This window comes from Heterocephalus glaber, unplaced genomic scaffold, assembly GCF_053883595.1.
Source record: "Heterocephalus glaber isolate CG9 unplaced genomic scaffold, H.glaber_assembly_v1.0 deba00001577, whole genome shotgun sequence".
Lineage (NCBI taxonomy): Eukaryota > Metazoa > Chordata > Mammalia > Rodentia > Bathyergidae > Heterocephalus > Heterocephalus glaber.
The window spans coordinates 7,300,213-7,322,149 of record NW_028258358.1 but is presented as its reverse complement, the minus strand read 5'-3'; the positions used below and the strand labels follow the sequence as shown (position 1 = coordinate 7,322,149).

General features: G+C 33.9%; 1 protein-coding gene across 4 annotated transcripts in view; it reads left to right on the top strand.

The window, feature by feature from the left end:
• The window catches only part of Dach1 (dachshund family transcription factor 1), a 388,734-nt gene that overhangs the window by 195,109 nt on the left and 171,688 nt on the right, over positions 1 to 21,937 (top strand). For 3 of the 4 annotated variants that reach the window (XM_087192876.1, XM_087192877.1, XM_087192878.1), the window contains exon 3: positions 12,719 to 12,880. The exons of the other annotated variant lie outside the window; for it this stretch is intronic. In XM_087192876.1, the coding sequence (XP_087049002.1) occupies positions 12,719 to 12,880 (162 nt within the window). The remainder of the gene's footprint in view (positions 1 to 12,718; positions 12,881 to 21,937) is intronic. 4 annotated transcript variants of the gene reach the window in all.

The window sequence follows — 21,937 nt, the reverse complement described above, 5'->3', positions numbered from 1 at the left end:
TGTATACTAAGTGGTAAGAAATAATGTTGAGACTGTAATATAGCTCAGGGGTAGCATACTTGCCTAGTATGTGAAAGGTCCTGGGTTTAGTACCCACCACCACAAAAGAAAAAAGAAAAAATGGTACAAAGAGTATCATGTAATCAGTCACTCTTCAGACAGTACCTTCCTCCTCAACTTTGAAGGAGCACTTCATGAACTTGAATCTAAAACCTTGTTAGTTAATGAAAACTAATTGTTTCAATTTGCTTCAGATTTTGATACTCAAGTTTAACTATGTTTTTAGAAACCTTAAATTTAGGCCCTCAGAATTGTATGCATGGAATTTGATTTTTTTTTCTTTTCAGAATTTGAGTTAGGTTGTCTAATCTCTTTTTTTCAGAAGTTTCTGTGCTATGTGTGGCAAATCTAGTAAAAGGCCACAGTTAGTGGCATAAGTGCGATTCCTCTCTGACCCTAGAACTTTGTGCCCCCAGCAGTGGGGAGTAGATTTCTCAATAGGGGCGCTGGTCTTACTCTTCCCTGGTGGTGCTGTTGTAAGCAGCCATCATGTTCAGTTTCAAAGGTGTCCATGGTAGCACCCTGGGGACATATCCATGGCATGAAGATCTCAAATGTTGCTAGCCAGGAAGAGGGCTGGGTGCTCCCCCGAGAGCCTTGTGATTTAGGGGTGGAATCTGGCAGGGCTGTTCTTTAGGAATAAAGAGCCAATCCCCTTTCCCTTTCCATTGGATACTGTCTGAAGCGGAGTGCAGATCAAGGCTTCTTCCCTTTCAGCAGCTAACGTGAACCATGGGTGACAGGAGGATCCACGGGGTGTGGATCAACGTGCTAAAAGCAGGGCCATAACTTTCATCCTCATTACAGTGTCTCCTGAAAAAAGAGGCTTTAGTTAAGAAGAATTCATTCACTTTCTTCTCTAGGAAACACAGAATGAAAACTACATAGACCATGTGGGTTGAGAGTATCAATTAGAAAGATGTAATTGTTATTCTAAAAGTTTTTAATTATATATCAAAAAAATGAAGTATTTTGCTACTACTGTTTTTGTTTCTGATAATAAAAGGATTTAGGCACTAAAATGGATCAGATAGCATCTATCTTATTTACAATGCATTTAATTAATATTAAAAGTATATTGGACCATGCAATGGTAAGATTGTAAGGCAGTGTGTTTTGCTAAGCAAGACTACAATTTATGAGTTAGCTTTAGGGGGAAGAAAACATACCTTCCTCCTCCTTTTCATAATTTTACATTGAGCTAAAGAGATTGTTCTGTAAGATTCTACACCTAAAGAATGCATTTTTTGTATTGTTCAAAGCTGACCTCTGCTTAAAGAAAAGTTTATCTGCACTTTTTCATCTGTTTAGAAACATACATTTTTGGTTAAGAGATGGAAGACAATCTCTCTTTGTCTTTTTTTTCCCTGAGCTAAGGAGGTTGAGATAAAAAAGAATGACTGCTTTAAAAGTCACACATGGCTGTAATTTAAGATTTTTTCCTTCTCATTGTCCATAACAGTTGAAAGAAACCTTCAATGAAAGTTTATTAACTAGGCCAATGCCTGAGGCAATAAAGGTTCATTTATTACCAGTTTCTTGGCTGTTTTTCTTCTTCTATTTTTCGGTTAAACTCATAGCGTAAGATAATACTTCACAAAATTAAACCTTTGACCTTCTGTAGAGTTAAGTCTCCTTTGATTAGATAAAGTAACAATTTATGGTCCAGCATGAGGTTGCACATGAAATGAATAATGCAAAGAGTCCGTGTGGACTGAGAATCTATTGCTTTTGAAAAGATGAATGCTGTTTAAAGGGTGGGGAAGTCCGCTTCAATGTGTTGTCTTTATTCAGTATGCACTTTGCAATATTTCATGAGGCTTTACTTCCAAGATAAAAGTTATGTTTGAATTTTCTAATTCTCAGAAGAAAACTACATAGTAAAAGTATCACAAAAAGCTTTTGAAACTCTTCGTAAGACTGTCATACATGTGATTATGCTACATATTCCAGGTATTATAAATAGCTGAATTATAAAATTAAATAAATGCATGAGAAAGACGGTCATTAAATTTACAAATGTATTTCCAAGTGATGGGATAATTAGAATATTATCATTGTAATAGCATTATTGTTAATATTGCTTAAATTAAAATAATACTTGATAAATTTAAAAGAACAAAAAGAAATGCAACAGTAAAAACAATATGTAATAAAAACATTAAGCTGATTCTTAATTGTTAAACCAGTCCAGAAGAGTACACTTTCTGATTATTAGGCTGTAGTAACCTTGATGGATAACATATTAATATTTTACATTTTGTTTGAAGTCACATTATAAATTTGAAATATAATAATTGTCAAAATAATAATATGAAATTTCCAGATATTTTTCAATTTTTCTCTTTTTAAAAATTGTTTGGAAATTGAGAAAAGTCTCAAATCTATCAATTAGAACTTTTTATTGGAGGTGATTATTGCAGAAGAGATACACATGCTTGCAGAATCAGAAGTGATGTTTACTTCTGTCTTCAGCTCAGTGTAGTTGGAGAGATAATGTACATAGAACAGGTCCGTGTTTCTTACAAAGCTGTTGTGATTAGCTGGTTGTTTAAATCACTAATTGATATGCAGAAGCTGAATGCTTGAGAGAAGTGTTTTAGTTTTAGTTTGGTTCTTTTTCAATTAGCTTAAATTATTTAAGGTGAATAAATCTATCGCAGTGATTTAGTTTCTTATAATAGAATCTCCTGATACAACACAAATTAGGTCAAGAGAAGCCTTTGCATCAGTATGACCAAAGACATTGCTCCTAAAATGAAGGGACATTGGGGAAATTGAGGATTTGCCATGACTTACTGTTGTTTGGAAACAAAGTAAAAGCTCATATCAGAAAACACAGAAGTGTCACTTTTCCTGTCATGTTATGAATTAAGCACTTCCTTTTCGGAATGTTTTCTGTAGCAAAAAAAGTGACTAATATAATACCAACCATTGGTAATTCTTTCCTGACACCCACTTACTCTCTTCCTAGATGAACTGGGTTGAATATATTAATGAAACTTTATCTGAGAATAAGTTTTAAACTTGAAGAGCATTTATTCTTAAAAAATAAACATGTAGCTCACCTCACAATTAAAATAATTTGCCTAATTACCTTCAAGGAGTTAAGTAATTTGACTATGATTAGAAAAATGTGCCAAGACATGGGGTTCATTTACTTTAACATGCCACCTTCTAGGAGATAACAATAACCTGAGACCATGGACTATGGTCCATATTTCTTCTCAACTTTCCCTGGCACATGGTGTTGTCTGTTTTCTTAAATTAATCATGATTGTTCTTTTTCATGTTCCAACTTTAGAACTGTAACCAAAAAACTACTTTTCTGAACACTGTCACCATTCACACCTTTCTTGTAACCAAATGAGGAAATACCTGCCTTACAGGTTGATTATGGTGATTAATTGATGTTAATAAACACGCAAAACCTAATGACTAAGAAGTGAGGACTATATTCCTCAAGCACTGAGCCTCTATTCTTATTGTTACTCAGTGAATTCAGTGATTGTAGGCATATAATTTTCCCACCTTACCTAGATGTGACCTCTATTTAGAAAGAACACACACACACACACACACACACATGCACACATGCGTGCACTACTATCTATATGAACACATTCATTTCATGAGTTTTTCCCTTGAAAAAGTTTACATTACTACATAGAAAACTTTTCTGGCCACATCTTTTCCAGCAATTTCTATCCCATTGGATTATTCCCCCTAAACAAATGTAAATATAATCCCTCCCTCCCCCTCTCTCTCTCTCTCCTCCTTCCTTTCTCTTCCCCCTTTCTCTTTCCTCCCTCCCTCCTGTCTTCTTTCTTTCACCCTCCACCCTCTTATCCCAAGGAACTGTGTACTACCTGGATTCTAGAAAAAGGAAAAACAAAACAAAATAAAACAAAAAGACTTATGGATATATCAAAAAGATTTAGAAAGGGATTTATAGGATATTGAGAAAAGAATATTTGGAGAGATTATTTTTAAACTAATATGCCAATGAATTTCTTCTTTTGCAGGAAATTAAACTTAAGACACTATCTCCTTTTTTTCATTTATATTGTCTGAACTGTCACTGACATATTAACGAGTAGCTTCTTTTAAAACATCCTTTTAGAATGTCACACACTGTTTCTCAACCTCAGACTAGTTAGAGCCACCTGCCCGGGGGAAATTCATTGAGTAATTTGATTTGAGGGTAGAACAAATAGTAAGAGGTTCCTTGCTCCAGACAAACATGAGGACATCTAATGTCTTTTTTTCTTAGGAAATGCAAAATAAAACAATTAAAAGCATGCTTCAAATAAAATAAGTCGAATCTGACCTATTTCTGTTTGTTTATAGTTAGAATTTGTTCCATATTCAAAATATGCAGAGAATAATTTATTCACTTTTCTTCTTTTTTCAATTTTGTGCTCTATGTAAGACCATAATATAGGCAAAGACTACAAATTTTATATTTTACCACTAGCACAGATTAAAAGCTTTTGGCATGGAAATTAATGACCACTGATTCTATATATTCTAATTCATAAAACTCAATCAAAGATGAACATTTAGATTATATTTCTAAATGAGGTCAACTTATATTTGTGATATCATCTGAGCATCTATAACCCTGACTTTTTTTGTAATTCATAAACTATTAAAGCAAAAGGAATTCATTTTCTTTCAAAGACTACATAGTTTATGAACTTTTCTTTTTACATTTGACAGTCAGTGTGATCAAATGCTGCACCTGGAGTTAGAGGAATTAGTGCTACTCTATCATCATTTAATGGTATGACTTTATTAAAATGATTAAGCTCATTGCCTCTAAGCTTCATTGGCAGTAAAACAAAAGAATCATATTAGGTAATATCTTTCCATTCCCCATGTTTTATAAGTTTAGAGTCCAAACAGTAGCTTAGAAATACTTTTCTTTTTTATCAGTACATAGTGGGACACATAATAAATCCATCCATCATGAGGCATTCCTACATATGAGTGTCACAGGTTTATCCTTCTTACTTACTGTTTCTAATGTACTATTTTAAAAATTAATTTTATTGGTACATTTTAGGTATACAATATAATGACATTGATCATTGGAGATTTTTACATAATCTCTCTTGGTTCTTAGTTTTTCCCCCTTCCCCTGCCCTCCCTTCAACCCCTCCACCCATCCCTATTTACAAAGACTTCGTTTTCATTTTTTCCTTTTTTCATATTAATTCCATTCTCTTCTTTCCTTTCCCCAATCCCTCCCACTTCCCCTTCCCCTTTGGAACTTTTCTTAATAAAAGACATATATTCAAGACCTTGTGACAGTTTCAAGTTTACACAAATTAGCTGACATTTTATTTAAAACTATATTATAGTAATTTTAAAATTTTCCTTGGTTTGTTGTAACCAGTTCCTATGAGTCAGCGATCAGAAAGTGAGCTTTTCAAAACTTCCATGTTGCTCAGTGATTTACACATGGCCAAGTGACTTCCCCATGGTGCTCCCGCTCTTGCTGCTACCCTTTCACTCTGGGAAACTGGGATTTTAAGCTATCCATTAAAAGAATGAAAACCTGATCCGTATTTTATCAGTCATTATCAGTATTGTAGTAATAATGTATTTCTTACTGTATAGTGCTTCCAAATTGGTGCTGGTTTCGTTATTGCTGTTGTTAATCCAAACAGTTTTAAAATCTAATTTAATCAATTGAAAAACTGAATACTAGTATAGGGAGTATTTCCATTAGAGCCCTCAAAGATCAATTTTCTTTTTCTCTGTAGAATACAAATGTGTTACAAAGGGCAAGAAAAGTCAGTCTAATGGACATTAAGAAACAAGTTCACACTGAAAATCTTAAAGCCTAACCAGATTCACAATTAAATTGCTTATTCTTGTTGCTTATCATTTCTGTTTTTTACACATTCAAGAGTGAGGATGGGCATGGTTCAATCACAATTTTGATTTATTTAGAAAGTATTGAAAAATAATAAAGCTGGAAATCAGTGTCAGGTTTTGGACAGCTGGTATTTAAACAAGGATAGAAAGAAAATGGAGTTGCGGGAAAAGTATTGGTGTTTTCGAATTGCTGTAGTGAGCCAAGAGTTCTTCTAAGGCTTGGAGTGATTTCAATTGAGCTGTAATTCAAACTCATATGGAGTTTACAATGCACCTTCAACATAGTTTTGCAAAGAGTGTATAGGAACTGTCAGGAGTAGAAAGATTACTTCACAGTAATGACTGTTGAATTGAGCGATGCTTTTTGATGTTTTACTTTCTGAATTGAATTGTTAGACAAGATTAATTGCACACAGTGAGAGTTTTAAATGAATGACTATGTAAAGCATTAAGTTTCTCTGTATGCCACTTGGGGGAAAATAGCTGAAAGGTTTAAGTGAATAAATGTATTTAATGCGCAAAATGCCTGGGCTAATTTTAAAATTCCTTTACCAACATCCTTATTGAAAATAGAAACCCACTTTATTCATCTGTCTTGGTTATATTGCTCTGGTGGAAGTAATTTAATATTCCCGTTTTCCAGTAATCTTCTAGTTCAACAGAAATAAACAATAGGTTTCATAAATTAAAAATACACTCTTCTGAACATGCGTATAAGATTAAAAAAACAAGGCTGTAAACATTTATGACTGAAACAAACTAGATTGTTCAAATACTGCCATGATGTATCATGTATATCAATATGGCACTGATATCAGTTAGAATGCAAACAAGGTTTTAAATGATGTGCCCCTTCATTTCAGCTGGAGAATCCGCTTCACACCATCTGCCTATCAGATGGTTAGGAATCAGGACTGCGTATTAATGCCACATGTTCGATTTTCCTCCTTCTTGTAATGGTTAGATTCATATTGCTAATAGCTGTGCATGAGCACTGTCGATGAAATTTCTGTGACGGTGGAGTGATGAGATATTTATAAGCCGCCTGTCTCCCTGAATAATCAGTAAGAAGAATGCCAGACATAAACAACTTATCAATTACAGAATATTAATAATAAGAAGAACCACTGGGTATAATCTACTGCGTGTTTAAACTTTTTCTAAATTTGAGTAAAGTAACATAGACTACTAAAACAGTCTGTAATATTGGTTTAAATACTTACATCTCATGGATGTTACCCATTTTATTCAACCATTACGTTTTGGGAAATGTATTTTATATGGAATGCGATGGAAAAGTAGACAACATATCAAACATTTGGAAGTCATCTCGATGTCTTTGAAACCAAAGATCAAAGATTGGACCTTTCAAGTTAATGAGCAAACAAACAGATCAGAGCAAGAATTTGACAGCAATATGTCTCTTTTACTGATATTTATAATCTATAGTTATAATCTTCTATTTATAACCAAGGGCACTAACTTATTTGAAATAAATAGAATGAGGATGCTTTTCCTTTTTAAAGAGTGTGATCAAGATTGCTTAATGGCATTTGAAGAACTTAAAGACTATTTTAATAAAAGTTGAAAGCAGAAGAAATGTGGTCTTTGCAAAGTAAAGTAATGCTTTTAAATAGCAACAGTATCTACCTACCTTCTCTATCATTTAAAATTTTTTTTCTTCAATGAATGAAAGAAATTTTGTAAAAAAAATACCTCATACTTTCAGAAACACTGATTTGCTTAGTTTTGAGGGGGAAATGGGTTGTTTTAATTGGGAAGATTTAAAAGCAATGGTAAATTTTAAAATAAGGCATTTGAAGGTGGGATAAAGAAGTAGCGGATAGCAAAAATCTTCTAAAAGTCTGTGGCAAGTGAGAACAGGGTTAAAAGGGAATTTAAAGAGTGTGGCAACTGTTGTAAGTCTCCAGTGTTAACATCACTGAACAGTTCTTGATTGCATAGGAAATGTTGTACTTTAAATTTTTTAATGTAGTATAAACCAAAGACTTGAGTAATTTTATTATACTTTTTTTCCTCTTATCTATTTTTAAGACAGTTTCATTAGGGGACAACATGTACAATGGCACTCTATCTGAGGCTAGTATATAGAGAGATTATAAGTAAGTTTTCACTATAGACAGCAAGTTGGAGAACATTTGAGAATTGTATTAGAGATTTGAAAGGGCCAGTACTAGTCCAAAAGGAGCTACAATAATTGTACAGAGGAGTAGAACTTTTGTGATCATTTCTAGCACTAGACAAGGTATACCTATAAAAAGTTATGTGTTATATTAAATTGATTAGATTTGCTACTCTTAATATATCCACATTTATTGTAATGTAAAAATAATAGTTAAATTACTTTTCATTGGCATTATCAAAATAACAACAATATTTCTCCTGCATCTCTCCATGTAATCTAGTTTGAAAAGTGTTTTCCATTTAGTCACAATTTGTGGCAACCACTGTAGTAAATGCATATACTAAGAAAATATTTTTACCCTCTTGGCACTATAATGTAGAGAAGTTAGCCAGAATCCCATCCTCTCAGGTCCACACTCTTTCTCCCCCCAAAATAAGAAAAAGAAGAGATTGTTGCTTTTCTCTTTTCAGATTGGATATTAAAATGACCTCATTCTAGAAAGAATGGCTGCTATGAAGAAATCAACCAATAGCAAATGCTGGCAGAGCTGTAGGGAAAAGGAACATTTTTCCACTGTTGATGGGGGTGTAGACTGGTACGACCATTGTGGAAATAAGTGTGGAAATTCCTCAAAAAAACTAGGACTAGAGGTCCCATTTGACCCAACTATTCCCCTGGTAGGTATCTTTCCAAAAGTTTCAAAAGCATCATACCACAGCGATATATGCACAGCCATGTTTATGGTGGCACAGTTTATGATAGCTAAATCTTGGAAACAGTCCAAATAGCAATCAACTAGTGACTGGATAAAGAAGATGTGCTTTTTTTTTTTTTTTTTTTTTTAAATAAAATGGAGTACTACTCAGCCATAAAGAATGAGAAACTAGAGACATAGCTAAATGGATGCATATTGAGGCCATACTCTTAAGTGAAATAAATAGAATACACATGTAAATACTAAATTGTCTCTCTGGTGTGAGAAACTGAAAGTGTAAATGAAGACCAAAATGTATAATGTGAAATAGGAAGAAAAGGTTCAAAGGGGAAAGGGAAATGGGGTGGGGGGAGAAGGGAAAGAAAAAAAATATGAGAAATAAAGGAAAAAGGGAAGAAAAACTTTTGTAAATAGGGAGGGGTGGAGGGGTGGAAGAGGGGAAAAAGGAATGGGAAAAAACAAGAATTAAGATATATCATGTACAGGTACAAGTTACCAATGATGAATGTGATCATAATGTATACCTAAAATGTATCAATAAACTTAATTTAAAAATAAATAAAATTAAAAATGATCCTTGCAACAGTAAAATTAACCAAAAGCAATGCAAATGTAAAGGTCCCAACTCAGACCTACAGAGTCAGAACCTGAGATGGTGGTGCTCAGCTACTTGGTTGATTTAAAGGCTCCCTCTGATTCTGACATACAGCTAGGGATGGCAAACTCATATCAAGCAGACAAGAGAACACAGTTGGTGAATCACAAATTCTACTTGAGGGTGGTTTGTTGGAAAGTCAGGTATGGCTCTTGAAAAGAGTAAACCTTTAGACAGTTCTTGAAAGATTGATAACCATTTCTGCGTTACAGAATGAAGAGTCAGGGATTCAAGCTTGCTTCTTGAGATTACAACATTAGAGCATTCCCATGAAGAAGACTCAAACAGGTCGAGGGTAGGGGACTTCAGAGCCCCTTCAGAAAGTGGGAACAGCATGGGCAAAGACTGACTTGAAAGAATGACAAGGAAGTGAAAGCAAACCTGTGTACCTGGAGCACAGAGGGAGAAACAAATCATTCTACTCAGATAGTCCAGGAAATGAACACTAAGCATCCTGACTGCTATGTGAATCACTGAGTCTGATCCTAAGAGCAGGCATTGAGTGTCATAGTCAGGTCTACATTTTCATAAGGTCACGCTGACTGCTGTGTGAATAATAAGAGATCGAGGGTGAGGAAAGTGGAAGTTGTTGAGTTTATTGCAGGCCTCGAGGGAAGAAAGGAAGGAAGTTTGCATGGCAGAAGGCAGTGGCAATGGAAATTTGTTGAATATGAAAGATATTAAAGATTTAAAATAAAAAAACCCTACTGAACAGCCAAGGGAATCAGTGGAACTAAAATCAGCAACTGTTGCTTATGTCAAAAATTTCTTCCTGTGTTCAAAAAATGGGGCTAAAATAGATATTAAAAAGTATCATTGTTATGCTATGTTCATGTACATGTAGATTTGTGGACACGTATATTTTTGACTTGCATTAGAAATGCGAAATTTGTGGTTGCCATCAAACAGAAAACTAAAAGATTGCTGTAGGTAAGAACAACTAAATAATAAAGTTGCAAAACATAGTTTTAAGAGCAAGGGCTATGATAGTCATCTAATAACAAATATAATTATTTTAGCTTAGGGAGCAGTGTCAGTCCACAGACGTCCTGAAGAAATTCTAACTAGGTTTTAATTTTGCTTATTTAAGAACTAGAATGTATGACATGTGTAGTTCTTCACATAGTTTATCTGATTTGATCCTTATATTTCCCCTTTGGGATTAGAATGGATGAACAGAAAAAGAATTCTGTGGCTTGTCCAAAGTTGAATCATGCATACTTACATTGCATGTTAACTTAATTTGATCTTATCAATAAGATAATGTCAATCATATTTCAAGCTGCAGTTTTATTTTTATTATTTGAATACAATGAGAAAGATTTACCTGCAGCATGAGTCAAAGACAAGGTCTGAGAAGTGTCATAAATTGCAGAGAGTTCAACATCAGAAAAACCAAGGGAAGGGACAAAGGGGATGTTCGCATTGATGACATGGCAAAACCAAAGAAAAGAACAGGAAAGAAAATGTTCTGAAACAACTTTGAAGGAAATGAGTAATTGGGGAAAAAATTCAATCATAGGAAGATGAGAGAATCACTTCAAATTGAGACTTAAAAGGCTGTGAGTGTTCAGACCAAACCCAGATGGATTCTTTGAATTTAGATCAGTGCCTTTTAAGGTGCGGCTATCAGTTTTTCATGCAAAAAGTCTGATCTGCAGATCTTGTTGAGCTGGGTGAAAGTGGTAAGGGCCTCTCAGAGCAGATCTGAAGTAAAGGTGAAGTCCTGTCCTACCCCCTGAAAACATAGCAGAGATTTTCACCGAGGAAGGCTTCCCTATAATTCCTTGGGCTGCAGTATGTTTGCTGTAGTAACTAGAAGTATGATTAGTGGGGAGGAAAAGAAGAGAGGGATGCTCAGTCTCTAATCCACCAAACTGGTAATAAATCACACAGATAAATTCACAGGAGACTGGAGCATTGTAGTCAGAAATACTAAAGCAGCTGTAGCAAAAGGAATATGCAAAGAGAGGAAGGGAAAGGATATATACTCTAGCATAGACTTAACATTGTGGAATTAGAAGAGATAACTCACATATTTCAGTGTCTGTTATTTTGAAGATGAGGGATGTCAGGCTGAAGTGAATTGATTTGGTGAAAGTTGACTCATTTACCGAAGACAAACCACTTTCCTGCTCCAAAACCTTCCTGACTATTATATGAATGTTTAAAGTAAGAATAAAGTGACTTTCTGGTCTTCCAAGATCTGGTCTCAAACTCTTTGTATTCTCCCATACCTGGTGTTCTCCAGAGGAACAGAGATGGGATGGTCTGTAAAAATATGGCGCAGTGATCAAAAGTATTAATTTTGGGACCAAAACACACTATTTCCATCCTGTCACATGGTTTCCTAAACTGTAAAGTATATACTATAATGACCAATAACTTTAGGTCACTAAGCTGATGAATCTCTTTTTTCATAATGTAAATCAGTACTTAAATTTCATAAGCAGAAGCAAAGTATTTGCTGTTATCATATTTTATTTTTCCCAAATACTGGGGTTACTAAGCTGTAATACATAGTCCTTGCCATTGAGATGCTCACCATCTAGTGAGGGGAATGGATGCATGAATGGACATCTACAGGGCTAAAATAGAAGGACAAATGTTGTCCAGAAAGAGAGAAGTAGGAAGGCATCAACACAGTGTGGAGGAAAGGAGGTTCGACTCTTAATTATGAGTAGGATTTTACTGGAGTTTGCAAAATCAGCATAGTAAAGCATGGAGCAAGATCATCCCAGACAAAAGCAATGGCGTGTTGGAAAGTAGAAGCTTGAAGAGGCAGGTTATTTATGGGAAAGGGTGGTATGTTTGACATAGCTCTAGTGTGGCATGAAACAGTAGGGAGGAAACCGTGGGTGACAAAGTTGGTTTACACTCCTTAGAGAGAGGCCTTGTGGATTAAGCCAGCATTTCATTTTCTCCTCCTTTTTTGACAACTGAAGGGGATTTTGACCAGGAACAGCCAGTTCATACTGGTTTCTTTGTGAGTACTCTGGCTGCATTTCCACCACTATAATTCTATGTATGAATTAGGTTTCTGCTGATACTTACTTTGGGAATTAGAGAGCCCTCTTCCCTTTTTATCAATGTTAAATTTCATTGGCTAGTTGGCAGTGAAGGTGCTATCAGAGTGTTGCATGAAGAAATCAGATAATCTAATATATGCTGTGTATTATGAGTTATAAAAAGTACATGGATGATTACGTGAAAAATCTGAATTTGAATTTCCTCATTTTTAACTTATTCTTTTAAGGTCTTACAGCAGCAGCTGCAGCAGCTGCCGCTGCTACCAATGCAGCTATCGCTGAAGCAATGAAGGTGAAAAAAATCAAATTAGAAGCTATGAGTAACTATCATGCCAGTAATAACCAACATGGAGCTGATTCCGAAAATGGGGACATGAATTCAAGTGTTGGTAAGTTTTATGTTTACTGAAACTAATTGTGATCCTTTTGCTGCAGAACTGCTTACTTTTCCTGAGCCAAGCGCTTTGCTACCCATTCAAAAAGTCAGTACTAGCTCAAGAACATTTAATATTGTGAAGATGACACTTTAACCCCATGTGCTCTGATTACATAGTTAGCAACATTGTGATTTTTTTTTTAATAGGACCAATTAGGTAAGTATTCAACTAGTGTATTCCATAGTACAGATAAATTTAATAATAAAAATTCTAAAATAGTGGGTATAGGTAAACCAACAGAAAAATATACACAAATTAAACCCTATGTTTTATGTATTAAATTCTTTTAAAGCATTTGTTATCAAGTAAGACATTGACCCCTACCGACAGCAAAACTCATACAGTAATCACCCGCTCCCCAACTGTGGGGGATATGTCCCAAACCTTCGGTGGATGCTAGAAAACGTGGATAGTACTAAACTCCATAAATACTATGTTACATACATATCTATGGTAAAGTTTAATTTATCACTTAGGAGCAGTAAGAGATTAACAATTACTTAAGATTGGACAATTACAATATATTTTAATAGGTTATTTACAACTTTTGAATTACTTACTTCTGGAGTTCGTCATTTAATATTTTCAAATCATAGTTGACTATAGGTAACTGAATTCATAAAAAACAAAACCATAAGGGGGAACTACTGTACATCTTTTCATATACTACCATGAACAAGGATTATTTTGAGTAATTCTTTCTAGATAGAACCATTGTCATTGTCCCTGTCATTAAAAATACAATTTTAACTTCTCTTTGGTATTTTTCTTTCCCACTGTACAGACAAAAATGATGAAAATTTAATTATCACAGTCAAACCAAATAAAACAGCTTTACCTGTGCAAAATATTCATTTGGGTAATTTGTTTTGTCAAATCCAATTTCAAATGTGGATTAATTTTTTTATTAATAAAATCTTTAACATCTGAACATTGACATGGTAAAACATTTTATTTGGCTACTGTACTCTATAATTTTCCTTTAAAATACAGAAATCATACTCAAAATGCAATTTAACAAGAAAAATTTGGATTCTACACCATGGGTACCAGGTGCCATATTCAAAACATTCTTATGAAGGACACAAAAATTCATGACAGTTCAGTCAATTCTCTTTTCCATGCAGCATTTTGACAGACTATTTTCTAAGTTAATAACAAGCTTTTTACTTTCAGCCATTCGGTCCATTCATAATTAAGGGTACAATATCTGAAGAAATACTATGGATTTTAGTAATAGTCACATCAGTTCTCTGGAAACATACGCTAGGCAGGAATGCAAATGTAGGAAGTGCTTTTGAAACATATACACAAAGCACAGAAAGCTGCTGCTTCAGTGACACGAAAGGGCACCTTCTAATGTAAAATGGGAAAAAGTAGAACTTTTCACCAGACCCTCATAAGGGTCCTTGAAAGAGACTTGCAGCAATGTTGAATTGAGAAAAAGTATTGGTGGCAATGTTTGGAAAGGTGAAAAGACATGGAAGAAAGCCTGAAGAGAGGGCTCAAAAAATGAAAAGGACTAAGGAAAATATCAGTGCTTTCATTTCTAAGTGCTCTTAGGGAGAAGACCAGGAAGACAAGATTGTTTAGTTCATGGTTTGTATATGTAAATGGAAACTTTGAAGTTAAACCAGTATTGAAGTAACATGAAAGAATTATAACGCTGCTTTTGGAGCTATTGAGTATATATTTTTTAAAAAATAAAAGTCTTTTACTTTGGCAACACTGAGCAGTATGGATCAGTTTTAAAAATAAGTTATTGGCCACTGTAAGCTACTGTAATTGTTCCAAAATGTAACCTGGATTGTTTTCAAAATATTTGATAGTTGGTGTTTTGAGGAAAGATTCTTAAAATAGGCAACATAATAACATTTAAAGCAAAATATATTAAAACATGTTACCTCTGAATTTTTCTGAGCAGTAGGACACATTGATCAGTTTTGGAAAAACCAAGTCATAAGGTGAGGGGGAACATTATTCATAATCAAGTTATAATATACATTTAATATTTGATAGTATATAGTAACATTTTGCTACTGTCAAATTGTAGCTTACTTTAATTGCTTTGGTACATAGGCTATGCAAGTGGCTTAAAATAAAATACTCTGAATTTCATTTTGTGTAGTAATTGGAGGATATAATTTTTCTTCCAATAAAGGATTTTAATTGGTCATTTATACTGCTTGTTAGCTTTGACATTGATTATCCAACCTCAATTTGAACCAGGAACAGAAATTTACTTAGACTTTCCTAGAAAGTTTTGATATTTTGAGATGTGTTAACATCATTGTCATTGCTAATCCCTAAGGCACGTAACTCATCCTGTTGTACATATCTTTACCTGATTTGGGCAAACAAAGAAAAAGTTGCCATTTTCATTGTATTCTCACGTGCTCCTGTCTTCTAAAAATTTACAGTTTATATTATTTTTCCTGAGCACCTCTATTCCTGTATGTTTATCTAGAGAGCAGGGAAAATCAGCTTGGGAAGGGAAGAGGTGGTTGGAAGGGTAGAAAGCAATGGGAGTTGAACTCACATAGGTCAATGAAGTCTCTGAATTAACAGTTTTTTATGGCCCCAGTCTTCCCTGGTTCTGAGGAAAGTTCCTGCCTCTGAGTAAGTATTCAATAATCACTTGTTCTGTGACTTTGGAAAGTTATGTAAACTTTCTGAGCCTAACATTCCACATTTGGAAAAATGGTATAGATAACAGTGTCTACATCATGAGAATTAAAATGTATATCTAGTGCTTATCATGTTATTTATTACAACCTACTTATCACATTGTTTGGTTGGTGTTTGGGGATTGCTTTTGATATTATTGTATCTCAAACCTGCCCTCTTGAGAACTGCCTTCTTCTCCTTTTTACTGCCATAAGCTGCTTCCTCCTATTTTCTGTTAGGTATTGCTTGTTAAGGTGTGAGGAAATTTGATGGTAGCTGTTATTTGAATTTTTGCATATTTGACTTTAGTGCCTTCTCAGAATTGAAAAATAATCAATGACAGGCCCAGAAATCAAGGTGGGCTGTGGGTGGAATGGCTAAATAAACAGGCTAATGGCTAAAATGGAATAGCTAAAATAACAGAAAGTGGTGGATCCTCTAGGAGAATCAGTTAGCATGAACTAGTAAGAAACTGATATTGAAGGATATGAATTCCAGAAGAATCTCAAGAATCTCCAATGCCTATATTTTAGAAATCAAACTTAGTGCTCTCATGAATTTATCAGTTGGCTCTTTGAAGTTACTTAAATGATGCATTGTTGCTAGTCTTGCCCAAATCCACTGACATTTTGGAAGTCAATTCAGTCTTCTTTTTGCCTCCCATACTCATCTGGCACACAAGTTCTATTAAATATTTTAGGCTGTCCTTAGTGTGAGAGAATTTTTTCCCTTGGTTGTAAATAAATCTATACTGCCTCAGAAAATAGATTTTGTTTTCGCTTGGCTTGGTTCTGTTTGATTTGGCTTGAGGTGACAGTATAATTTTGTTATAGATGACCCTTTTCACTATAAAATGAGTATTAAAAATTAGCTGAAAAAAGCTGTTTAAAGAAATCTTAGAAACTAACAATTATTTTGTACCCCAATTTTACATGGTAACCTTGAGTTCACAAAATCATCACTTTCAGCATGATTCTTCCCACAAAATCATCACTTCAGAGGAAGTGAGGACCTCAGGATAGATCTGAGTGAGGCATCAGCATTCTGAGTAAAATATATGGCAGTGTCGCCATTCTCCCTCATCCACAATCAATTGGATTCTTTTAGTTTAATATTTACTTGCTAAGATGAGATGCTAGTCTGCATGGTGATAAACAGTCTGCTCCTGGCATCTGAAGGTGACCTGTCAGTTCATATGGACAAATCTCCTGCTTACTGAAATGTACAAAATAAATCATTAAAGCAGGCAGGTGCTCATTCCCAGATTTAAATCACCATAGATTTATGATTTGAATTAATGCTTCATTTGGCCATAGAAATGGATGCTGAGACAAATGATATGCACTGGTTGGGGTTTCCATCCTGTAGCCATCCTGATATTGATTACTGAGATGTCTTAGCAATCTCTTGTTTATATCAAGTACTATCTTGTGACAGGTTGGCCGATATGAGCTACATTGCAGATAAGAAGGAAAAATGTCCTGGATTCTTTTTAGTGGCAACACTATCCACAACATACAGGCCAGATAAATTGCTATTATTTTTCTTTAAGGACTGATCTGCATAACCAGCTTAAAAAATGCTGCTTAGAAATTGGAACTGGGATATTGGAAAGGAAGAATTTAAAAATAGTAAATCCAAGGTCAATTTGATAGTGTATATTACTGTGTTTTTATTTGTTTATCTTCTTGGCATTAGACACTTTCTGTAGATGCTAAATTAATCACAATTGGTTTAATCTAAATAAAGGAAACTTAATTTTACTTCTAGTTTTTAAAAGTTATATAAATATTGACATAGTGAGCATTTCTTAATGTATCTATGTTTTTAAAATACATGCTAAACCTAGTGTCTTACTCCCTTCAGCAAAGACAACAAAGGAAATAAGCTTTTAAAAATAAGTGCATTAAATATTATTCCAAGTGCGAAGTTCTGTGAACTCTAATTTACCAAGAGGCAGGAAAAGACTACATTTTTTACTTCTCTTAACATTTTATTTAAGGAAAACACTATGTACACAGTTTAAAAAATACTCGGAGGATTTAAGAGGGACCTTTGCCACTAGCTAATATCTGACTCATAGAACTGGTAAACAGCTATCAACAATAGTAGATTGCTTGCTTAGTAGGAAATGAGTTCATATCTATTCAAAATGTGATCTCAAAACAGATGTCCCAAGAAAATCTCATTGTTTAAACTATAGTCATAACCCCCTAACTGCTGTTATTTCTTTAAGGAAGTGAAGTAATCTTAAGGCTTCAGTATTTTGTCTTTCTGAACACTGTGAAACATAGGCAAGCCTGCATGAATGCAGACATCTACAAATCTGAACACATTTCACATGCCCAAAATATGTGATACTTTTTCTTTTTCTCAAACTTAAAATATTTACCAAGTTATAGACATTTCAAGCACCAGCTGGGACTTGAGTTTGGGATAAATAATGTGCTCTTTAATAGTATTCCTCATTCTTTACTTTTCCTTTCCCTCAACCAAGAAAACAAAACAAATATATGGGAAAAAAGGCAAGGCAGATAGGGAGATAAAATTACCTTCCTCAGCTAACCATCTCCTTATCTTAAAAAAGGAAAAAAGCATTCCTACAGAAATAGAACAGTTTACATTACAGTCATTTCCTTTCTTCTGACAAATGTGTCTATTTGGAAGGAAAAAATTAATTTTATGATTTCAGGAAAAAGTCTTAGAGACCTTGAGAAAGCAAATGAAAGGAAACCAAGAACAGAACACAGGCCACCAAGCAGAGCTCTGCAGTCACACGTTGGATTCTCTGCCATGGCAATGTTAATGAACCTCAAATCCTTTCTATAATTAGATGAGGGAATTGCTTATATTTTCAAACAGATGATGCTGCTATAATGAAACGATTGACAGGGAATTTAAGAGTGTCTACAGTAGTCATTTGGTTTCTGTTATAAAAAAGTTTTAAAAGAAGATTGGCTTTAGACATAGGTCCTGGGAGAGGTAGTAATTTACATAGCATGCTATGACAGGTGTCTTTGTATAGTAAGGAAATAAAATGGAAGACTGACGAAATGATGGGCAGGTATAGCAATTTTTTGGGGAGGGCTGTCCTGTGCTTATTCTGCTTAGGTTCTTTAAAAGGGGCCGAGACTCAAGAGATGGATCCGGATTGAGTGCACAGCTGTAACTGCTGATGAGCTAATTGCTCCTTATCTCTCAGCCCCATTCATCTTCATTTTTTACCAATTACTGAGAATTATCTGTGTTCTCAGTTGGATATGAGAGTTAATCCTTTTTGGTTAAGCTGGCAGTACTGTGAGCAGATTCCAAATCGGAGGGTGAAAAAGCCAAGGCAAGCTTGCTCTAAAAATGTCTCCAGTTCAATTACAGTATCACTGATTCATAAGAAATTTGCTATTGTTTAACAGATTAAATGTGGAAAGGTGTTTTTTTTTAAACTTTAGTGTTTCTCTGCCTCACAATAATTTGTAAGATCCTTCTTCCTGTCTGAAAAATAAGATTAAACAATATTAATAATCCGGTTCTTGTAAACATGGAAACACAGACTACCCTAGAGGTTCAAAAAGATACTGACACATGAAGATAAGAAATATTTTAGAACTGATAGCCATCAATTTATATACAAACACTTTTAATCGATGCATTTGCTCTCTGTGGCTTCCCATATGGTAAGGAAAGTATGTCCAAATGTAAACTTTTTCAGAAATGTCACATTAGTGGAACTTTAATGGAAGACCATGTAAGCATCTCTTAAAAGTGTAGGAACTGCCATGGTCTGTAATTCAATTGATTGTGAATAGGCCATATGGTTAAGATCATTCCCTATGCAAAAGATGTCTTCATATCTGGACTTTTCACAGGAACTTGCTTATCCTGATGTTAATAAATAAATAAAAGTGCTGAGCTACTTTTTCACCAATGTTAATGCTTTTATAAATGTTTAATATTTCTCTCATTTTCTTCTTAAATCCATTAAATAATATAGTCTAATGAGGAACTATGAAGAATAAGTATGTATTTTAATACAAAATTATCAAAAATCATTGTGTAAAGTTTGAACATCTTGTATCATGATAAGTAGGACCTTCTGAATACATCCACAAAATGAGATGGGGGAAGAGACAGTAAAATATGTGACAATATTTAGCTTCTCGAAATAATATAGCTCATAAGGAATGTAGCTGCTTAGGTAAGTCCCTTAACTGATCAGTTTTCTTTTTTAATAAAGGATCTTTGTGACCAGTTTCCCTCTTGGCTGTAAGATCTTTTGATTTTTAAAAAATCAAAAGATGATAAAAGACACGAAGGCGTTCTTTTTCATGGTTTCCAAAATAAAAACCAATCTAGAAGCAACTCAAATGTCTCCTAAACAAGTCAGTGATAAATATTGTATACTGTAGTACATCTATATAAATATTGTGTAAGCATTGCATATGACCGATAAGGTATATAATATTTATTTTGAATACAAGAAATAAAAGATAGCACATATTTTTACTTTGGTACTATGTAACTATTTCATTAGCAATTGTAAGAGAGTGAGGAAGAGCTAACATTGTTACATTGTGAAAGAATTATGGTCTTTTAAAAAGGTATTTAAAATTAGATTATTTTAAAATGCATGTGTACTAATTATTGATCATTTTATTGAGGTCTTTTTCTGATTCTCTAGGAAGTTAATGGCATCATTCTGTACTTTTTTCATAATTTGTTTTTGATATTTATTGTTTATGTGAAAGAATAGAAATATCAATGATCACAACAGGTGATAATTAATGGAAACATTACTGTATTAAAAAAATTTCACTTTAATATATTTAAATATATATCCCTAAATCTATTTATATGTGTTAATAAAATCAGTAGATTGACTAGTAACATGTACTAGTTTCCTATATGAACTAGTAAATACATCCTCTGATATAGATAAGCAGAATTCAGAGGACATTTTCAATGTTTTGTGCAGTGTCTTTTCCATTTCATGAAGATTTTTTACACTTATCTGAAGAGTTGGAGAACACTATTAGAAAACATCATGAAATTTTTTTAAATTTTAATATTGTTTATTCTAAATAATGATTGAATAATGAAGCAAACCTGATAATCCAAGTATATCATGTTAAAAATATAAATTTAACGATCTTTTTCTCTGGCATATCCTTGTGTAATCATAAAGCATATAAAATGTGGGATATATTTAAATGAAATGGCTAAGTTATGCATATAGTAGACTGTATTACTTTACTAGGAGAATGAGTGCATTTTCTTTAAGGAAAGCCTTGGAAATGATCTTTGTCAACTTGTATCACTATATTATAGTGTTTATGTGAACTTAAAAAACAAAGCATACTGGAGGCAAATATTGCAGTATAAAATAACACAGGCCATATTCAAGTCTTTTAAGGTCAAACAATTCTTTGTCAATATGATCTTCTATTGTTTTATTTGATTTATATTTCACTTCATATTATTAAAAATGAGATGTTGTTAAAATAAATCTTCAACTTTGTGCTCTGTAAAATACAATTTTAGTGATATGTATTTTCAAATATATTATAATATCTTGTTATGAGATAATGCATTCTTTTAGATGTCACCAGGATGCTTATGGCTCAACATTACTGTATGTACACATGAGTTCTGAGCCCACTGCACCTGCCACCCAACCTAGCGTTTCACATTTGTGTGACTGATTCTTTTGTAAATTGGCCAAATACTCCAAAATCATACAAAGCCATTTGTATGAATTATGGCATGGCAAATCGAGTTCAAAACAGTATAACTAAAGGATTAGTAAATAATATAGTAGTGGACACAGGTATCTACGAATGTCAATTCACTGATGAAATAATCTAACATCCATACTTTTGCATGCTTTTGATGTCTCAAACTTACAAAAAATAAACGTGGATAATTTGGAAGATAGCAAAGAACGGAGGATTTAAATATGGTTTTCTTTAACAGCAGGTCCTAATGGAAACACAAACCCTTACATTCAGTGCTGAGAGAATTACCAGTTTAATAACGATTAGGAATGTTGTTATTAAAACAGTATGTGCAGTTCATTTTCAACAGTTTTGAATTAGAGTCTGCACTAATGAAACGGATACGGTTTCCTTCACAAAGGGCAGATCTGTTAGTTAATATCGCTGCAGCAGTGCCTCGCAGACCATGCCTTTAGCTCTATTTGTATTTCACAGCATGATAAGCAAAGAGTGTTGATTTTCAAGGATCCTGCTGATGAAAGGTAATGGCATTATTACATCTTTATCTCAAAAGCAGAACTGAGTGGTAAATGATATTTTTTTCTGTGTTACACAAAAGATTTCTTGGTTAGAA